The 20,749-nt window shown below is 57.4% G+C and overlaps 1 protein-coding gene across 12 annotated transcripts in view; it reads left to right on the top strand.

Annotated features, from left to right (window-relative positions):
- The window catches only part of PHLDB1 (pleckstrin homology like domain family B member 1), a 46,310-nt gene extending 28,190 nt beyond the window's left edge, over positions 1–18,120 (top strand). For 10 of the 12 annotated variants that reach the window (XM_029207787.1, XM_029207786.1, XM_029207792.1 and 7 more), the window contains 11 exons: positions 125–214; positions 4,671–4,811; positions 4,972–5,074; positions 5,581–5,625; positions 6,285–6,579; positions 6,677–6,767; positions 8,155–8,301; positions 10,373–10,489; positions 10,763–10,865; positions 15,631–15,716; positions 16,680–18,120. In XM_029207787.1, the coding sequence (XP_029063620.1) occupies positions 125–214; positions 4,671–4,811; positions 4,972–5,074; positions 5,581–5,625; positions 6,285–6,579; positions 6,677–6,767; positions 8,155–8,301; positions 10,373–10,489; positions 10,763–10,865; positions 15,631–15,716; positions 16,680–16,820 (1,359 nt within the window). In that variant the 3' untranslated portion in view covers positions 16,821–18,120. The remainder of the gene's footprint in view (positions 1–124; positions 215–4,670; positions 4,812–4,971; positions 5,075–5,580; positions 5,626–6,284; positions 6,580–6,676; positions 6,768–8,154; positions 8,302–10,372; positions 10,490–10,762; positions 10,866–15,630; positions 15,717–16,679) is intronic. The other 2 variants (XM_029207789.1, XM_029207793.1) reach the window with 1 other exon arrangement.
- The last annotated feature ends 2,629 nt before the right edge of the window (positions 18,121–20,749 follow it).

Here is a 20,749-nt window from a genome sequence, read left to right as displayed (position 1 = left end):
GGGAGTGGGAGGTGAGTGCAGAAGGGCTGGGGTGGAGACTGGCCAGCCAGGTGGGATCCCCCTTTACTTGGGGCCCCTTGCCCCACTCCCACTCCTTTCTGATTCTGCCGCTTTGGGCTTGCAGGAGAAGGAGAAACTGGCTATGTTGGAAAGAAGATACCACTCTCTCACAGGGGGCAGGGCTTTCCCGAAGACCACGTCGACCCTCAAAGAGGTAACATGGTTGGTTTGGGCCCCAGCCTCAGGCCCAAGGGGTCTCCTGGGAGGCTCTGGAGCAACACATGGGGCCTTCACCCCAACAGCTGAGGTTGAATATGGGGGCATTTTCCTGAACCGGAGAAATTTGAGTAGGGATGGCTCTGAGGTCTGGGATTGGATCCTCTATGGCTACCGGCTGCTTCTTTTCAGCTGCCTTTCTGGGCCCCAGGAGCCCACCGATCTTACCATTTCGGGTGACTGAATACATCTGGGGGATTCAGGAGGCATGGGTGGGGAGGATGGCAGCTCAGAGGTTTGGTAAGGGCTAGGGCTGGGTGGACTCAGCTCAAGGGGCAGCATAAGGATCTAGGGGTCCTGATCTTGGAGCTCCCTGGGCTTCTGTCTACAACTAGGCTACAGGCTCAGAAGTGGGCATTGGGGCTCTTTCTTTCCCGAGTCTCTGCATGCCTGGTGTGTGAGGTCCAACCAGGACGTGCCAAGTTTCCTGCCTCATTGTGTAAACAATTTGGGCCTGGGGTGGGGTGGCTGGGCTGAGTGTGAGGCCCCTCACACGTACCCTCTCTGTAGGCTGAACTGCTCACCTCCGAGTCCTCAGAGGTGGGGCTGGGGATGGCGGCTCTGGGTCCCTTCCCAGGGTCTTCTCAGGCTGGGGCCTCCTCTGGTCCCTTAACCCCACCTGCTTCCACTCAGCTCTGCCCCAAAGCACAAGAGGTAATCACAGCTAACTGCCTGCTCTGCTGTACTCTGCCTGTCTGCCTGCTTGCTGAGCTGTGCTCAGCTCCTCCCAATGGCCCAGCTGAAGGGCGCGTGGCAGTAATCCTTTGTCTGGCCAGAGTTTGTTCCATAGGTGCCTGGGCAGTCCATGCAAAATCAGAGCATCAATTTGCATATAAATTTGCATATATTCTGCATGTCATCCATCCGTCCTCACAACACACTGGACCTGCTAGCTCATTTTCCTTTTCTGTGACCCCTGGAGGACGGTCCCCCTCTGGAGCTAGGTCAGGGTGGGCTCCCCTGGATAGGGCAGGCTTAGGATCCTGTACTTTGATTCTGCATGCATTTTGGATGCCTACCATGTCCCCAGCACCTAGATAAGCTCAGAATTCTAAGGATTTGCTCAGAGAATACAACAGTCCCTGTCTTCCCAACCCACAATCTGGTGTGTGAGCATCTTTCCAAGTCCTAACCTTCGGGCAGTGGGCTGGTTTTTCTATCTGGGCTTTTAGCTACTCCCTGCTAAGGCTTCTTTCTCAGGGCCTGTGTTGCTCAGGCCCTAGTGGTGCCTCCAGTTCCTGTTCCTTCCAGCTCCTGCTCCAGCAGATGGGGTGTGAGGGGACCCATGGGAATGCTGTGACTGGCGCTCGGTGATACATGTGTGTGCCTCATTGGGGAGGCCCAAGGTGTTGGAGACAGAAAGGCTCTCTGGGAGGTGGATCCTGGTCCCTGGTGGACTCTTGGAAGACCTTCCTCGGGCTCCTTCACCTGCCCCTAGCCCAGGGCAAACCCAGGAATGGGCTTTCAGGGTCTGCCCGTGGCAGGGCCCGGATGCCAAGGCAGCCTCAGGAGTGAAGGTTGAGAAGAGCCTTCAGACAGTCAGTTCTGCCGGCCCTTTTCTGCCCCCCACCCCACTGCCCAGCAGCCAGCTGAGGCCACAGTGGGCAGCTGAGCTCCCCACGCACCCCTGCTGTGGATTTTGTATTGAATGGAGTGATGGCCCTTTGGCATGGAGTGTGGATGTCAGGTACCTGGTTGAATCCTGTTAACCTGTTCTCTGCCCACCCTTCCCCCTCCCACCGGGCACCCTAGGAGTATGTGAGCCTGGCAGAGGTTCTCCAGCTGTGCTCCTGCTTGGACCCCTATGCTTCTGCCACCTCCCCCAGCGCGCTCGCCCAGCCCCTGCCTGACAGTGAGGTACCAGCCACCGAGTGAGCCCACCTATGCCCAAGGGCCTCCTCATGGATGCCCTCGATTGCCCCTCAGGCCTGGGTTGGGGGGGCAGCAGGGTCTGTCTTCAGCAGTGAGGGAGAAGGGCAGCTGGCGTCAGGGGGCTTGGGAGTGGTTCCCTCTCTTGCCTGGGGCTTCGGGATCTTCCTTCAGCTCCTGATGGCTCAAGGAGGGAAGGCCTTCTGCTCTAGCGTGAGGGCATCCTGCGGAGAGGACCCTGGCTTTCCCGGGCTCTACAAGCCTACTCTGCTCTGTGTGTCCTCCTCTTACCCTCCCCTTGCCCGTGGGCAGGGCCATCTCTTGGGTTCCCGTCCCATTAACCTCTTGTATTCCCTCCTGTGTCTGGCCTTCCCCCAAGTACCTGACGCTTGAGCAGCTAAAGGCCATGTGGGGCACCTCGCCTGTGCCCGCAGCACCTGCGCCAGGCCTGCCTCCCTGGGCCCCTGCCTCCCAGGACCTGGTTCCCACCACCTGCCTTCTTCCCGCGCTGCCCTCTTCCTCCTCCTTCGCTTCTATCCCGCCTTCAGCCCAGGTTGGTGGTCTGTGTGTTCCTGCCACCCGCAGCCCACTAGTGGCGTGGCTCTGTCTGTGTGTGCTTTGCCCGTGCGCAGTGGCGTCTCAGCCCTCAGCCGGCCCCCGGGGGGGGAGCGCTGCCTGCCGGGGGGGCGGTGCTCCGGCCGGCCGGCATCGTGGTTGGCGCAGCACGTGTCTGTGGTCTGGGAGTTGTGCCCTGTTTCTCTTTGCCCTTAGCACGCTCGCGGCAACTGTTTTCTCACTGTGTTTTCTTCTCTTTACACTCTCCTTTCTCCCTTCCTTCGTTCCTGTTTTCCCTTCCTGTCTGTTTCCCTGATAATGGTCTTCCTTTACCCTTCCTCCAACCTTCCCCTTTCTTTGCCCTTTTCTTCCTTTTTCCTCCCCTTTCCTTTCCCCTCACTCCTTGACCTTTCCTCTCCATCCTTCCCCTCCTGTCCCCTGTCGTCCTCCCCGTGCCCCCTCCAGATGGAGAAGCTGCTGCTCCCCGCTGTAGACTTAGAGCAGTGGTACCAGGAGCTGATGGCCGGGCTGGGGACCGGCCCCGCTGCAGCCTCCCCTCGTTCCTCCCCCCCGCCTCTGCCCGCCAAAGCTTCCCGTCAGCTGCAGGTAACCCCTCCTTGCCGATCCATCAACCCCACAGTGCTGCCTTAGGTGGTGGGGGGTTAATCCAGCCGGGGCAACAGGGGCCTCTGGACCCTGAGAGGGGAGTGAGGGTCTCCTCTTGGGCAGCCATCCTGGCACTCCGGGTGTGGAGGGCCAGCCTCCTGAGTCCGAGGCTCGACGCGCTTGGCTGTCCAATGCAAGGAGGCTCGGGAGCGGCGGTGCCTCATGCTGTCCTCGGTGGCCCTCACCCCCAGAGCTTCTCACTCGGTCTTGTCCTGATGCACTCTTGAGCCTGTTGTCTCTGGAACTTGTGTGTCCTAGGAGAGTTGCCAGTATTTTGTTCTCCTGGTCTCCCCAGGGGTGACACTTGGAGGCAGGACAGAATGGGACAAAGGCTCTGAAGTGATAGCCCTGAGGACATGCCCAAGACTCCTCCTAGTTGCCATTGGGGGCATGGCCGTGCTCCAGCCTGCGGCAAGCTGCTGCCCTCGGGGTGGGGGAAGAGTATTCGGGCAGGCTTCTGCCCCAAGTGTTGCTCCACTGACCGGCTGGAGGGCCTGAACCCCCCTATCCCCCAACGCCCCATTCAAGATTCATTCTTTGAGTGAAGACATTGCATCTCTAAGACTGTGATCTCAGCTCTAAAATTCCGTGTTTCCTTTGGGAGTAGTTTGTGTGACATTTCTATTTTGTGCCCAGCTGGTTTGAGATTTTTATATGTTTTGATTCATTTAATCACTACCACAGGCCTTTGAGGTAGATAACGATAACTCTCGTTTTACAGATCAAACACTGGGGCCCCCCCCCGGAGAAGATAAGTAATCTCTCCGAGGTCACACAACTAGGAAGTAGCAGAGGCTACACTGAGGGCCAGGGTTCTTGACTCCAAAGACCACATTCACCAAACATCAGTGCTGTGAGGGAGCTTGGCGATTATTTAGTCTAGCCCTACCCCCTCCTTTTGCAGATAAGGAAGCCAAGGCCCAGAGTGGGGAGGTGCGTGGCCCAAGGTCACAGCCCCTTAGCAGCAGAGCTGGGACCAGAGGGAGCCCCGGCCTCCAGTTAGTCTCCTGTACAGCTCTGCCCGTTGGTGTTAACTCCTCACATGGGTTGATTTACAAGGTCCTTTCTAAGATGCAGGGTTGGACCAGGGATTGGCCCAAGGAGGAGCAGCCTGGAAAGGAGGCTTGGCAGCTGCCAATAACATCTGTGCATTGGGCTGGCCCAGGAGGCTCAGTGCTGTTGTCAGCTAGAGACAGAGGCCTCGGGTGCTGGGGCAGTACCTTGGATCACAGCCAGCCTAGATGCCATGGGGATGGTGGCCAGTGGGGGAGCCGGGGATACCAGACCGTGTCTCTTCCCTCCAGGTTTACCGCTCCAAGATGGATGGTGAGGCCACTAGCCCCTTGCCCCGGACCCGCAGCGGCCCCCTCCCCTCTTCCTCTGGCTCTTCCTCCTCCTCCTCCCAGCTCAGCGTGGCTACCTTGGGCCGTAGCCCCTCCCCAAAGGTCTGAGGACAGTGGGAGGGCTGTGTGCGTGGCAGGGTGGTGATGGTGGGGGATGGAGACAGCCACACTGGAGAGAGGTCACAGCCTTCCATGAGGGCCTTGAGGGTAGGGGGAGGTGCCTTGTGAGCCTCGGGTCCCAATGCTCCGTTTCCCTCCGCAGAGCACTCTACTCGCCCAGAATGGCACAAGCAGCCTTCCTCGCAGCCTGGCAGCCACGCTGCAAGACATTGAGACCAAGCGCCAGCTGGCCCTCCAGCAGAAGGGTGAGTGGCTGCAGCGCCAGCCCACCTGCTTTCCTGGGGGCCCTGGACATCTGCCACGCGCTCCCCACCCTACCTCATCCATGCCCACGCCTTTCCCAGGATGTTTTTCCTTTAATTGGGATCTAGGCAAGAGCAAAAAGGATTTGGATTAGATACCTAAAGAAGAGATTCCTGGCTATTTATCAAAAGACTAAGGGCAGGGGACTAAGGGTCGGCAGGGTGGGGGGTGGGGGGTGGGAGGTGGGGTGGTGGTGGCTGTGAGATCTTTCCTAGAGACCGCAGCAAATAAGGGAAATGCTTGTTGACCTGAGTAGAGATAGACGTTATCCTGTCTGGAGGCAAGGGGTTGGACTTGATGACCTCCACAAATGCTTCCCTAAGATATTGTCTCTAGGGACCCAGGAGTCCTGGTTGCTCATGTGCGTTTTGTTTGTTTTGAAAGTCCAAGTCCTTGCCTTTCTCCCCTCTCATCCCCTCTGTGTCTCTACCCGGGGCCCCCCTACCAGTCGAGTCGCTTCCTGCCGAGCCCCTCCCAACTGACGACCCAGCAGGTAGAGCGTTGGTCATTGAGGGCATTGCTTTGGCCAGGCAGCCCCTGCCCGGGCAACCGCATGATGTATTCTGCCCAGGCCCCCACTGCCCGCAGGCAGACTCCCAGGCTGAGTTGGGTTGGGGTGTTGGGCTGGCCTCACCCCGCCAGCTGAGCTCTCTCCTGCCTCAGCTGTGCTCCGCCTCGTCTCCCCTTCCTCCTTTCCTGCCACTGGCACTCCTGCTTCTGCATCGCCGCAGGGTCTGCACTGATGTGGGTGCTCATGGGGCTCCCAGCACCTCTTCCTTCACCCTTCCCCAGCAGCAGGGTGGGTGCATGTGCCCTGCCCACCTATTCAGGCCATGGTTGTGAGCTGGAGCCACCTGGCCGTCGTGCTGCCGGGGCCCCACCTGGGCAGGTTCGGTGCCGCGTGTGGGCTCAGGACACAGTGGGAGCGCTGAAGTCAGGCTGCATGGCTGTGGCCAGTTGTGCAGGTGACGAAGCGTTGCCAGGGCAGCCGGACCTGGAGCTGCGGGGGCTTCAGGGAAGCTGGTGGGGGGCAAGGGGGCTGCCCCGTGTTACCTTCTCCCCGCTCGCCTCCTCCCTCCGTCTGTGATGCGGCCGGCGTCCTCCCTGGGGAGGTGGGGTGCCCACCGTGACTCCCGCCTGTCGCTCCTGCAGGGCAGCAGGTGATTGAGGAGCAGCGGCGGCGGTTGGCTGAGCTGAAGCAGAAGGCGGCGGCCGAGGCGCAGTGCCAGTGGGACGCCCTGCACGGGGCCGCGCCCTTCCCGGCCGGGCCCTTGGGCTTCCCGCAGCTCCTGCATCACTCCATCCTGCACCACCTGCCGGCGTCCAGGGAGCGAGGGGAGGAGGGCGAGCACGCCTACGACACGCTGAGCCTGGAGAGCTCAGACAGCATGGAGACCAGCATCTCTACGGGGGGCAACTCGGCCTGCTCCCCCGACACCATGTCCAGGTACCCGCGCCCCGGCTGCCACCCGACGGCCCGCCGCCGTCCTGCCCACACCAGGGCCGCCGCCTCCACCGTGTGCCTCCTCCCCTTGCCTCCCCAGTGCCAGCGGCCTGGATGTGGGGAAGACGGAAGAAATGGAGAAGATGCTGAAAGAAGCCCATGCGGAGAAGAGCCGGCTCATGGAGTCGAGGGTGAGGCAGATCTGGGCCATGGGAGGCGGGAGGAGGTGCGGGGCCCCGGGGCTGCCCTCCGCCTGCCAAGGGCCTCCGCTCCTCCCCGGGCCCCTTCACCCACGTTGTCCTCGCAGCAGTCCCTTGAGGAAGAGTGTTTTCAAAGCCTGTGTTCCTCAAGTGGGGGACGCGGAGGCTTGGCAAGATGACCAGTTTCACAGCTCTTAGGAAAAGGGGACGCAGCACCCAGTGTCCAATGGTGAATTTCCCGTATGGGAGCTTCCAGTCTTTGTGTGTTCACCCCTTTGGACGTTTGGCCACCACAGAAATTTTGATTCCTGTCTACCTGAGTGCCAGGTCACTCCTCTTGGGGATGGCTAGGACCTGGGGTTGAAGGATGGGGACAGAGAGAAGGCAGATGTCCAAGCCAGAGCAGAGGTGTTGGCTGCCGGGGCCTCACGTTGCCTACTGATGGGCCTGGGACACAGCAGAGGGGCCAGGGGTTCATCGTGGGCACAGCCAGGCTGAGGAAACCGTGCCTGGGGAGGAGGTGAAATAGAGAATCTGCAGAAGCTCATCTGTCTCTATCATCCGGGCATTCTGCATGTCTGGAGTTAAGATTGGAACCCGGGGAGCAGGAGATCAACCAGAAAAGAAGGCCTCTTAGTCTTATTTACTTCAGAGGAGGGCAGATTTACAAACATCTCTTGACAAATGGAGAAAAAGGAGGTTCTGCTAAGTTTTGAGCTGGGAAGAAATGACAGATGGGAGTTAATATGAAGGTTGTTATCATTGATGAAGACATACAAAACATCACCCACATGCTGTGTATTTAATGATTTGTTTTAATGACTGAAAATCTTTTGATAATGGCTTTCATAAGTTCATTTTTTTCCCATAAAATCTGAAGTTCAACCATAAATGTTTCTCATTTGGAGTTTCAGAGGGCCTTCACTTATCGATTAGGTTGTTTAGACAATCCATGTCCTAGGAATTCAGATAAAATTATAAAAGCCCCATTTTTTTATTGAGTGCTTCCTTCCTGCCGGAGTTAGTGATGGGCATTTACTCACATGATCTCATTTAATTTTCGCTACAATCCCAGGAGTAGGCACTCTTGGCTCCATTTTACAGATGAGGCAACTGAGGCTTAGGGAGTTTGTCAGGGTCCAGAGCTCATAGTGGTGGTAGAGCCAGGATTTGAAGCCAGGTTGGTCTCACTTTAAGGCATTTACCCTTGTCAGCCAGGTCCTTAGAGAGGGTGGGCTTGGGGGATGATGGCCCCTCATGCCAGGCTGCCCTCTGAGGTGGGTGCCTCCTGTGGCTCTGCCCCGGCCTGAGGAGGGGTGGCAGGGACTTGGGGGGGAAGAGGGCAGTGGTGGGCACTGAGCCCTGGCTTTGGGGGCAGGAGCGGGAGATGGAGCTGAGGCGGCAGGCCCTGGAGGAGGAGCGGAGGCGGCGGGAGCAGGTGGAACGGAGGCTGCAGGGCGAGAGCGCCCGGAGGCATCAGCTCGTGGAGAAGGAGGTCAAGATGCGGGAGAAGCAGTTCTCGCAGGTGAGTGGGTGGTGGGCTTAAGGGTAGGGCTGACGAGGGGTCGGGATATCCCAGGGTACTACCCCTGCTGGGCTGTAGAGCCTGTTTTCTCCAGAAAGGATTGCACAAGCAGAATTCTACCTGGGACTTGTTTGGCCCCAAGGAACAGGGACCCGCTGTGTGTCTGTGTGTGTGCGTGTGTGTGTGTGTGTGTGTGTTGATTGGGTTGTGGGGATGCGGCAGGCCACCTTTTAGAGAAGAGGGTCTGGACAGGCCTTCCAGTGATGGGAGCTGAGTCAGAATCAGGGTGGCTACCCTTGGCCTCTCGCAGGGGCCTCACCTCTGCCTCGTGAGTCTGCACTGCACCTCCTTCCCGGTCCCTGATGCCCTCCTGCTTCTGGTGCTTTGTGGCTGTCCTAGCCTCACTCCACCAGACCTTTTGGCTCTAGGCCCCACCACCAGCAACTGGCCTCACTCTGACTTTCGGTTTACATCTCCAAAAGAGAATGTACTAGTTTCTCCTTGGGACAAGAATCCATCCTTACACAAAAGCCAATCCTGGGCTTTTTCCTTATACAGGAGACTTGAGCAGAGCAGTTGAAGGGAGAGGGAGAAATTAGGTTGGGCAGGGAAATCGACTTGTGTGTCTGGTCCCAGACCCTGGGCCCCTGGGAGAACATGTGAGATTCAGACAGGTTGTCCCTTCCTCTGGGGGTTTCCATAGGCCTCCCCAGCGTGGAGGTCCTACCCAGCAGTGACTGGCGATCATAGCTCCATGATTTCCTAATGTTGCTGCAACATGAATTCTAAGGGGTAGGTTGGCTCGGGAATTTAGAAATAATTAAGAAACTCTGTGTGTGAGTTTTATCTCTGTGCTTGGAATCTTTTGCTAAATGCCTAGTTCCCCTTTCCTGTCTCTGTCAGTGGTCTCTTTGGGACTCTCTTCTCTAGCCCCCTGCGCTGGGGCTCAGGAATGGCTGCAGGGGCCACCAGCTTTGAGGAGGTGGATGGCGTCAGCTCATCTTTGGGGCACCTCTGGGAAGTTGAGCATTTTGTTTCTTCTTTTTTTTTTAATAAATTTATTTTTATTTATTTATTTTTGGCTGCATTGGGTCTTCGTTGCTGTGTGCGGGCTTTCTCTAGTTGTGGCGAGCGGGGGTTGCTCAGCAGTTGTGGCGCAGGGGCTTAGCTGCTCCGCAGCATGTGGGATCCTCCCGGGCCAGGGCTCGAACCCGTGTCCCCCGCATTGGCAGGCAGATTCCTAACCACTGCGCCACCAGGGAAGTCCCTGTTTCTTCTTTAAATAATTTGTAATGTTTCCTTTTCATGTCATTCTAACATTCTTCGTCGAAATAAAGAGGAGAAAAAAATTCCAGTTGACTGAGAATTCTAGTTAAGTATCAGAAATTTTGAGGTGGAACAGACCTTAGAGATTCTCTAGTTCAAAGCCCTTGTTTACATATAAGGAGACGGAGGCCCAGAGAGGGACTGTGACCCAAACAAGGCCCCACAGGAAGTTAGAGACCAGGCTTCTTTTTTATTTTGCGGTACGTGGGCCTCTCACTGTTGTGGCCTCTCCCGTTGCGGAGCACAGGCTCCGGACGCGCAGGCTCAGCGGCCATGGCTCACGGGCCCAGCCGCTCCGCGGCATGTGGGATCTTCCCGGGCCGGGGCACGAACCCGTGTCCCCTGCATAGGCAGGCAGACTCTCAACCACTGCGCCACCAGGGAAGCCCCCAAGACCAGGCTTCTTATTGGGCTTTTCTTCCAAGAGCATGTTCACATCTCGTCCTTTGCTTTGTTCCATTCAGCCCAGGAGGGAGAGGAGGGGCAGGAACAGGACAAGGACAGCTGTGTCTGGGAAACTGAGGCGTAGAGCCGTTCAGCAGTTTGACCAGACCTGGGTGGAGCCAGCACAGGCATGCCAGGTCCCTGCTTTGGCCAAAGCCCCATGAAACCAGAGTGACAGCCAGGAGGGTGGGGAGGGAGTGATGGCAGGCTTTTGGGGGTTCGGGACTGAAGCCAAGGGGCCCGGGCAAGGGAATGACAGGGGAAGAGAGGGGCCCCTACTGATCCTACCCTCTGCTCCCAGGCACGACCCCTGACCCGCTACCTGCCGATCCGGAAGGAGGACTTTGACCTGAAGACCCACATTGAGTCCTCAGGCCACGGTGTGGATACCTGCATGCATGTGGTGCTCAGCAGCAAGGTACAGGCACGCGTGGCCCCGGGGCACGGGGTGGGTGTCGTGGTGGGGACCCCATGTTCAGAGGCACCTCCTGGGTTCTCGGAATAGTGGCCTTAGTTCCTGCCCTAACACCAGCGGTCCCTGTCCCAGGACCAGGTGTGCTGGCCTGAAGAGATGTTGGGGACAGCCCCCCAACAAATACAGGCACAGGCGATGGCACTGACATTGCTGCTCAGGGAATAAAGGTTTAGGGGCTGCACATTTGGGTCTTTCCTCACCCCTGCATTCTACCAGGTCTGCCGTGGCTACTTGGTCAAGATGGGTGGCAAGATTAAATCATGGAAGAAGCGCTGGTTTGTCTTTGATCGACTCAAGCGCACCCTTTCCTATTATGTGGGTGAGTTCCCCCAAGACTGCCCCAGAGCCAGGACCCCTGGGCTCTGTCACCCAGGACAGCGGGTCTTCTGGAAGCTTCCAAGTGGGGTCCAGGGGCTTGGGCTGGGTCTTGTCCTCCCCTCTCTGAAAATGTACAGAGTATACCTGGTTCGCCTCCATTGATTTGTTCACGCATTCATTTTTTCAGCAGTATTACTGAGCATCTAATAAGTTACAGGCACTATTCTAGGCTCTGGTGATAAGCAAGGTGGCCACAGCTCTCTCTCCCTTGGAGCCTTTTGTCAGGGAGGCAGTTAGTGAGCAAAGAATGATGGGAGTGCTGTAGGGGACCCCAGATGCTGTGGGCGCATGGAGTCCCGTGGATTCCCCCTCGGGCAAGTTCCTGCAAAGGCACCAGCACAAGCAGCCGAGCAGTGCCCGGGACGCTCAGGGCAGCCCTGAGGACAGCCCCCTGGCCCATCCTGCTCCCTCCGCCCTCTGCACCCAGCCTCCAGCTTAGTTTCCCTCCCTGCAATTCCCTCTGGACAGCTCCCACGTGGAGCGTGGGATGCTGTATCATATCCTGGTCAGGATAGGCTAGGCTGCGCTGCGGAAGCGACCTGTCCTAAGATCCCAGTGGCTCAAAACCCGCGTATCCCTACTTACTCCTGGTACGTGTCCATGTACGTCGTGGGTTGGCGGGGGCTCTGCTCTGCGTCAGCGTTCTCTTTGCTTCAGAGCATGCCTTTCTAGAACGTTGCTGGCTGCAGCGGCAGAGGGTAAAGAAAAGCCTGATTGGGTTGGCACTGGCGTTAAATGCCCCAGCTGGGGTCTGTCCCCAAGTCACTAGTGGGTCTGTTCAGCCAGTCACCCGGCCCCACCCAACCACAAAGCCGGGAGGAGCGGTCCTGCTGGGAGCCTGGAAGGAGAGGGCCGGAGGGTTTGGTGCTGGAGTCGCTCAGGCCTGGAGCACCCTGCTTCCCCCCTGACCTGGTCCCCAACCAAGTGCCACCCCTTCCAAGAAGCCCTCCCTGGCCACCTGGGCCCTGGGTACGGGGAGGCAGAGACACGTGTGCCCCCATGTTTCCACCTAGGCTGGGAAGGGACTTTGTCAGGATTGAGAGGAACAGGCCCGGGAGGACAACTCCATCTTAGGCACATTGAGGTTGAAGTGCCCCTGGGGCATCTAGGGTTATGAGAAAGGTCAGGGTTAGAGACAGAGTGGAAGTTGAAACTGTTGGAATGATAATAATAACGATAATACTAATGATAGCAGATCATACTTACTGAACACTTGTATGAGCCAGATGCCGTGCTAAGCACTCTACGTGCCTCATCTCATTTAATCTTCACAGTGATCTTGTGAGGGAAGCACTGTTTTTACACTCATTTTACAGATGAGGAAAATCAGGCACAGAGAGGTTAAGTAACTTGCCCAAGGTCTCTCAGCTGCTAAGAGGCAGAGCTAGGACTGATCTTGGGCAATTAGACTTTAGAGCAGAGAAGAGGGAGAAACAGAGCTGCACTCTGGGGCAGGTCCACCCTTGTGAGGAAGGAGGCACCAGCAAAGCGAAAGGGGCAGGAGGCAGGAAGCCACATGCCAGGTGCTATGCTGGTGCTTGGCGCATGTGACGTTCCTTAATGTCTGTGAAACAAAAGGAGACCCAATCAGACAGGGGAAGGGGAGGGCAGGGCGGAAATGGAGAAGGAAGCCAGCGAAGGGAGCAGACATGTGCAGGCAGGGGGTGTCACCAGCGATGATGGAGGCTGCAGAAAGGCCAAGAGTAATGTGGACCCAAAGGTTATTTGATTCAGGGGTTGGATCTTGACGAGGGAATGGTTTCCACCACGTACCGGGGTGGGAGCCAGATTGCACGCGATCCATCAAGGGTAGGTGGGAGGTAAGGAAGCAGAGGCAGGAATGTGGCACTATTTCCAGTAAAGGAAGAGATGGGAGAGAACAGAGGCTGGAGGGAAGGCCAGGCCCAGGGGCCGGGATGGGGCTGGGTCCCTCTTCTGAGGAGGAAGTGCCGGGTGGAGGCGGGCCTGTGGCTGGATCAGGGCCCTGGGTGTGCCTGGCCTGCTCCTCGAAGCTGACATCCTCCCTGCCCTTGTCTGGACCCTCCTCCCACCTACTCCATGAAACCCCTCCATTCTACAGGGTCCGGATCAGAAGCCACCTCTGGTGAAGCCTTTCCTGGTCCCGCCTCACTGGGAGCGGTTCCTGCCCTCCGCTGTTAACTCCTGTGTTATACAGGGTCCCTCTGCCGTGTGGTACCAGCCCTGGGGCGTAATGATGTCATGACAGATGCCGCGTGTATTGTGCCAGACACTGCTGAACAGTCGGAGTGTGTTCTCTCACTTAACCCTCGTGACTGCCAGTGACCTGTAGGCGTTCTCTTAGAGTCCTAACCATGCCCAGGTCACACAGCTGATAAGCGGCTGTTTGTCTGCTTTCCTTTCCCCCGAATTGTGGGCTCCTAAGAGAAGGGTCTCTGACTTCTTTGGATCCCAGTGCCTCGGGCTCATTTATTCAACATTGATTGAGCACCTGCCGTGTGCTAGGACATAGCAGTCAGTGTTGGAGAGCTAGACCTACGAACAGATAAAAGGAGGGTTCAGATTCAGCACCGTGAGATTTGTACAGAGGACCATCCGTGCTGTAGGGGCACGGGAGAGCACAACCGTGCACGCCAGTGGTGACAATTGCAATGGGTCTTGAAGATGACATAGGAGTTTGCCAAGGGAATGGGCTGGAGACCATTCCAGTGTCGGCAGAGCGTACTGTTAGGGGACCGTGAGAAGCTCAGTCTGGCCGGAGAGAACTTGCAGTTGGTGCAGGGGAGGGATGTGAGGCAAGGCCAGAGGGGTGCGTTGGCACCGGCCTGTCAGGGACCTCTGCCCAGCCAAGGAGGCAGCAACGTCCAGTGAGGCAGCAGGATTCGATTTGCTTCCGGAAGCTCCCCCCTCGGCATCAGGGCCAGTGAGTTGAGGGGCAGGGGGCGGGGCAGGGGCACATTAGGAGGCTGTAGCAATGATCTGGGATCGATACCTGGGCCTGAAACAACACTGGGGGTGGGGGAGGGTGCCAGCCATCGCAGTCTGAGTTTAGTGATCTTGTGGCCTTTCCTTTGTGACTTGGGCTCAGTGCCCAGGACGTCAGTTGAGGTGCCTGCTCGGTGTCTGCCCCAAGATGGGATGGCCCGGGCCCTGTGCTTTCTCCTGCCAGCGCCCTGTCCATGCCACCCGAGCAGTCATCTGCTCTGCGGGTTTGCCCACCTCCTTCCTGCCACCCCTGCCTCCAGATGCTATATGCTTCCTTCCATTTTTTACTGTTGGAGTTAAATAGATAAATGCATTCATATAGTTCAAAACTCAAGACACATAAAAAGGTTTAAATTGAGCATTACGCCCCCTCTCACTACAGGTAACCACCTTTAAATCTCTTGTGTATCCTTCTGGAGTATCTTTAGGGGAATATAAACAAATGCAAACATGTATTCTTACCCCTTTTCTTACACAAAAGATAGCACCCAATACATTCCTTGTTTTCCTGCTAATGTATCTTAGAGATCTTTCTATCTCAAATATATCTATATCTAGATATTGATATCTGGGAATATTTTATAGATTTCTTTTTTTTTTAATTAATTATTTTTGGCTGCATTGGGTCTTCGTTGCTGCACGCGGCTCTAGTTGCATCGAGCGGGGGCTACTCTTTCTTGCGGTGCGTGGGCTTCTCTTGTTGCAGAGCACGGGCTGTAGGCGTGTGGGCTTCAGTAGTTGTGGCTCGCAGGCTCTAGAGCGCAGGCTCAGTAGTTGTGGCGCACGGGCTTAGTTGCTCCGCGGCATGTGGGACCAGAGACCAGGGCTCGAACCCGTGTCCCCTGCATTGGCAGGCGGATACTTTTTTTTTTCTTAAATTTTTTTACTTTTATTTATTTTTTGGCTGCGTTGGGTCTTTGTTGCTGTGAGTGGGCTTTCTCTTGTGGTGAGCAGGGACTACTCTTTGTTGCGGTGCGCGGGCTTCTTATTGTGGTGGCTTGTCTCGTTGCAAAGCACGGGCTCCAGCTGCGTGGGTTTCAGTAGTTGCAGCACGTGGGCTCAGTAGTTGTGGCACACGGGCCCTAGAGTGCAGGCTCAGTAGTTGTGGCTCACGGGCTTAGTTGCTTCGTGGCATGTGGGATCTTCCTGGACCACTGTGCCACCAGGGAAGTCCTTAGATTTATTTCTGAATCTGTATCTATATCAGATATTTCTCTGTCATTCTGTTAAACAGCTGGATGTATTCCATCATGTGGCACACTCTAATTTGCTTAGCCATCTCCACTTGATGGATACCTGGCTTGTTTCTAATCTTTCATGACTATAGGTACTGCTATGGTGAAGCTTGTAAATTTGTTATTTTGTACATGTGTAAGATAAATTCTCGTGAAGTGTAAAAATTGGCTTGAGGGGCAAACACCTTTCTAACTTTGGTCGACGCAGCCAAACCATTCCTAAGGGTTTACCAGTTCCCACCTGTCAGATTTATTACACCGCCTGTTTCTCCACAGACTTACCAAAAGTGTGCTGTGTATTTGGGGTGTATTTTTGCCGTTCCGATAGGTTAGAAGTGATGTCTCGGTGGAGTTCTAATTTGCATTCTCCATAATTCTGAGTGAGGCTGAACACTGACCATGTCTTCCGGGCTCCCTGCTGGGCTCTGTTTTGGAGTCCTGGGAATCACTCCATTTCCCACGTGAGGACGCTCCACGTCCACAAGCCTGGCCCTTATTCCTTTGCAGACAAGCATGAGACGAAGTTGAAAGGGGTCATCTATTTCCAGGCCATCGAGGAAGTATACTATGACCACCTGCGCAGTGCAGCCAAGGTGAGGGGCAGAGGGACAGCCCTGGGGAAGGGGTGGGCCCAGCAGGGCTCTGTGAGCAAAGGCCTCCAGCCTGCCCTCTTCAGAGGCTCGGAGCCATCTCTTGTTCTCTTTCTAAGCTTTCTCTTCCTCTCTCCCTCTCCCTTCCCCAGAAGAGGTTTCTCAGCTTCACTATGGTGTCTGAGGTACCCCTCCCCATATGCCTGTAACCAGAACTACTGCATATTAATGCCTCCTGTACCCTTCTCGCCCCTGACCCTTGACTCTCCCCTAAGTACCCCCCCTTCCCCCAGGCCTGAGGGGGGAGCCAGGTGGGTTGCAGAGAGCAGGAAGCCCCTGTGGGCGTGAGTACGCTTGCTTGCCTCCCAATCCTGAGATGACGGTAGGATGTGTCCCCCGTGGGGGTGGGCAGTGCAGAAGGGATGGCTACAAGGGGAGTAGGGGGCCCTCAGAGTCTAGATCTGGTCAAGAGGATTGGTAAACAGGAGACGTTTGAGGCTGGGACCATCTGCCTTCATGCAGGTCAGCCTGCCTCCCGCCAAGCCTCAGATGCCCACTCTATCCCTGATCTTCTGCCCTTCTGGGGTCCTGGGGCCCAGCATCCCACTTGTAGCTTTCTCCGTCTGTTCCTCTTTTGCTGAGAAGAGACTCTGGTCCTCACTGGAACAGCCCTTTGAGACTGAGTCTTTCCCTTTTGTGCCTGCGGGTACCAAGGAGCAGGGCCCCCGCCTGGCAGCATCTGTCCCTGCCAGGGTCCAAGGACTGCCCAGCTGAGAGGAGGGGACTGTCTCAGCTTGGGGCCCACCTGGTGGTGGGGATTGGGCTCTGGGCCTATTAAGGACTCAGCCTCGAGCTCCAGGGCGTCCTGGAGCCAGAGAGAGGAAGGGCAGACGGCGAGGCAGATGCAAGATGCTCCTGGCCTTTGGGGGTGGGCCCTGGCTTAGACCTTCCTCTCTCCCTCGGCAGAGCCCAAACCCGGCCCTCACCTTCTGTGTGAAGACCCACGACCGGCTGTACTACATGGTGGCCCCATCCGCAGAGGCCATGCGCATCTGGATGGATGTCATCGTCACTGGGGCGGAGGGCTACACCCAGTTCATGAACTGACTGAATGGGCCTCGTGGACCCTCAGGCCGGCCCAGGACCCAGGCCCAACTGCCTGCTGCTCCACTCGCCCCTGGAGACAGTCACGCCCTGGGCCTCAGGCCTCACACAAGTGCTCCCAGAGGCCCTGGAGGGCGGAGCATGACTGGGGTTTTGTACAAGAAGTGACTTTGTAATGTTCTGTAAGGAGCTCGTCCTGTGAGTTTCTGAGCTCCAGCCCCCTAAAGAACCAGCCAGGAGATAAAAGTTGGGGAGGGGGCTTTGCTGCCTCCTGGGAGCCCAGAACTTGCAATAACCCTTCAGGGTCCTGCCCCAGGCCCAGCCAGGCTGAGGAGCTGTCACAGAGGGGCCCCTCCGCTCTGACCTGGCACCTGTGCTCCCCAGCCTGTGTTCTCTTTTGTAAAGGACTAATTATGGTACCAGAAGCTGCCAAAGATCCCCTCTTGCCTCAGCCCCCTTTGCAGGGGCCTTGGGGGCTGAGCAGAGCCGCATTCAGAGTGGGGTAACAGCTCAGGCGGTGTACTTCTCAAACCCCGCTCTACCCCATTGTTGTCCTGCGTTTATATTTTTTATTACTTTGCTGAAGGGCCAGAGACCGGAATTGTCATCCTTGAGGTCCCAGCTCTATCACCTTTTTACAGACCCATCACCATGGTCACCACAGTGATGGCTTCATCGCCATGGTTACATACTAATTGCCGTGGCTCCGTGGCTCAGCCCACTGCTTCAGCGGTGGGCCCGTCTGAGGGTATGTGCCATCATCTCTCCAGCCCAGGCCCTTGGGCATCTCCTGCTGGGGGGAAGGGACTGAACACCTTCTCCCTGCCCCCTGCCTGCGTCTCCAGGCCCTGATACACAGCCTGCTGGCTCCCCTGTCCAGCCCTCCCCTTCCACTCGTGCCTTGCCTAGAGCCAGAAGGGGTGAAGCTGGGAACTATAGACCAGAGGAGGAGCCATTGGATGGGAGAAGAAGCTAGAAGGCTGTCTTTGGGGTTCTGTTATAGGGCTGAGTTTCTGACAGAGGGTTGTTCAGATTCTCCCTGATGGAAGTCCTGAGCAGGAGAGGAAGCAGCAGAGGGGGGTGCCCTGAGGTCTGGTTGCCCTCCCTGCAGCCTCAGAAGGGGGATGAAATGGAGAGCAGAGGACCAGGCCTCCAGCTGTCTGTGCTCAGCCCTTTCCGCCTTAACACTAAGCCCACCTTCCTGTCCCCTTTCCCAGCCCTGGGCCATGGTTGCTGGGTCCAGGCTGGATGTTTTTCAGTATTTGTAAGCATCTCAGCAGAACAATAAAGCATTTGGACTATGTCTTTGGGAGGCCTGGTGGTGGGGGACATGGGGTTGGGATACGTGGGTTAGGAAAGCTAGGTCTCCCCACAATGCAGCATTTCCACCTTATTAGATGTTCCAGGGACCCAGGGCCCAACCGTGACCTCCAGGTCCCTACCCTGCCTCCACTCCACTATGACCAAGGACCGGCCTGGGGGTGGGGGGTGGGCTCTCCAGGGATAAAGGATCAAGAGGCAGGAGAACGCAGGGACTCATGTGGAGGTTTAATTGGCAGGAGCTGGAGCCAGATGAGGGAGTGAAGGCCCGTCCCTGAGGCAGGAGGCTAAGCAGAAGGGCAGCTGCAAGGCAGTGGGGCTCCAGGAAAGCTGTGTAGGTCCCCGAGCTCAGCCGGTCACCATAGCGGTCCAGGAGCATCAGGACCACACCACTGGTCCAGCCAAACCCCTCCTGGAGAGAGGTAAGGTCAGTGGGGCAAGATCTCTGGGGAAGGCCCCCAAGTCCTTTTATGGGGTATATAGGTCCCCACCTAGAGGCTCTGGCCCTGCATAGCCCCAGGGGTACCAGGGAGCACCAGTCAGGCCCTTCCCTGGGACCCACCTCCATGGAAAAAACAGGTCCGGAGAGGGGAGGTCATGGTCAGTTGCAGGGACGGCAGAGCCCCGAAGTTCCCTGGAGGCTGTGGCCCACTCACCTGAACTTCATACTCCCCTCCACCACCTGGTTGTCCACCGTTGCTGACATCATACTGGGGACAAGAGGACGGGCTCTAAGGTCAGGCCCTACCCCAGCCCCGCAACGCCAGACCTCTAGGGAAGCCAGAAATGGGAGCCCCTTAGGGAGAAGCTGCTCTGGCCCGCAGCTCTGACCCCTGCGGTGCCCAAGAATGGCCACCAGGTGCCGCCACTGTCCCCAGCTGTGGGGGCTTGGGCTTTGCACAGCCTGACGATTCCTCCATCTCACCGTGGGGAGGAGGACCTCGAGGGACCGGGCTCAGGGGCAGCTCACCTTCTCATACATGGCTGACTTTTTGGAGTAGATGTCACAGTTGGTTCGGATGCAATTCTGGGCCAGCTGGAAAGCTACTTCCTGGGCTCTGGCTGAAGGAGACTTGGCCAGACCTGGACCCCACCCCAGGTAGGACCCTGAATCTCCAGAGCCCCCATCCCAGGGGGAGCAGAGGCCTGAGCCTTATTCTCGTCAAGGAGGGAAAGAGGCCCCGGGTGCTAAGACCTCCCTCCTGGAGCCGGGGGCCAACCTGCTCCCATCCAGGCCTGAGTGTGGAGAGAGGAGGGCCGATTCCCCTGACAGGTGGAGGTAGGTGTAAGTGTTTGCTGAGTGAGAGGCGGAGAGAGCAGAGGAGCCAGAGAAGGGCCTCTGCCTCATTTGTTCACGCCTCCCCAGAACCAGGCAGGCGGACCCTCTACCTCCGTGGGCTGAGGCCCTGGGAGAGGCCCCATCCCTGCCTCCTCACCTCTGATGAGCACGTCCTGCAGGGGGCCCAGGCATTGGAGAAGTCCCACTGCTGGCCTGTCTTCTGGTAGGTGAGGATCTTCCTAGAAGGTTCCAGACGTTACCATGAGTGTAGGTGGGGGCTGGACAGGGAGCCAAGAGGCTGGGCCCTCCTGAAGCCAGATGTCCCCTTTGGGGGCCTTCTCTCCTTGGCTCACAGCTGCCCCCTGGTTGCAGAAGTGGGACCCTCAGGCTAAGGCCCTGGGCGGAGTGGGGTGTGGCTGCCACTTGCCAGAGGTCACAGGTCAGAGTCAGGGAGTGACAGGTGGCCCTGCCCCCAGTGTAGCAGCCCGCCCTGCTGCCCCCTCGCCTCCAGGTATTTCAGAGCCTTGTCCACGTTGCCCGGGTCACGGCCCGAGAGGAGTGTGGTAAATGGGGTAAACTTCCAGATCTTTTACGCTGAAGGCCATACTTGACCAGCCCCTTCCTCCTTGTCTCACAGGCCAGCCTTCAGCGCGGCCTAGCTTGGTTTCTGCAAATTTTAGTATCTCACAGCTTGGGAGTCATTCTCCCAGGGGGCATTGGGTTTAGGAGTAACCAGAACCCCTACTCGGGCCCTACAGGACTCTCTAGAAAGAACTGAGGGGGAGGACGGAAACATCTACTTCTAACTCCTCACCTTCTGCCCTCCCCAGCCTCCCCCAGGCAAACCGAGCCTGTCCTCCACCCCCAGGCTGCCCCGTCCTGCCCTTTACACCACATGGTGACTGTTCACTCCCCTGCGGGACTCCCTGGTCCCTGAGCTCCTCTGGTGAGGCCTCTGCTCAGGAATGATAATTGCTACTGCTGATCCTGGCCCAGCGCTGTGCTCAGCACCCTCTATCACGCACTTTCTCTCCTTTGCCTGAGGCTCAGAGAGGGCAGCAGTTTGCCCCCAGCTGCACAGCACCTGTCCTCCAGCCTGACCCCAGGGCCCTGGCACCCACTGGCACAGGGCAGTGCTCCAGGGTCGTGTGCCAGCTTGGGCCACTTCCTCACCAGCCCCTCACCCAGTGGGAGCAAACCCGAGCCCCTTCCGCTCCTCCCCGCCAAATCCCTGATGGGCTGACTCTCTCCCACTAAAGCCACCTCACGGGTGTAGAACTGGGAGAGGATGGACAGAGAAAACACCTGATGTGGACACAGCAAGCCCCACTCC

This window comes from Monodon monoceros, unplaced genomic scaffold (genome assembly GCF_005190385.1).
Source record: "Monodon monoceros isolate NGI ecotype Baffin Bay Population unplaced genomic scaffold, NGI_Narwhal_1 Super_Scaffold_7, whole genome shotgun sequence".
Taxonomy (NCBI): Eukaryota; Metazoa; Chordata; class Mammalia; order Artiodactyla; family Monodontidae; genus Monodon; species Monodon monoceros.
This window is presented reverse-complemented; position numbering and strand designations above follow the sequence as displayed.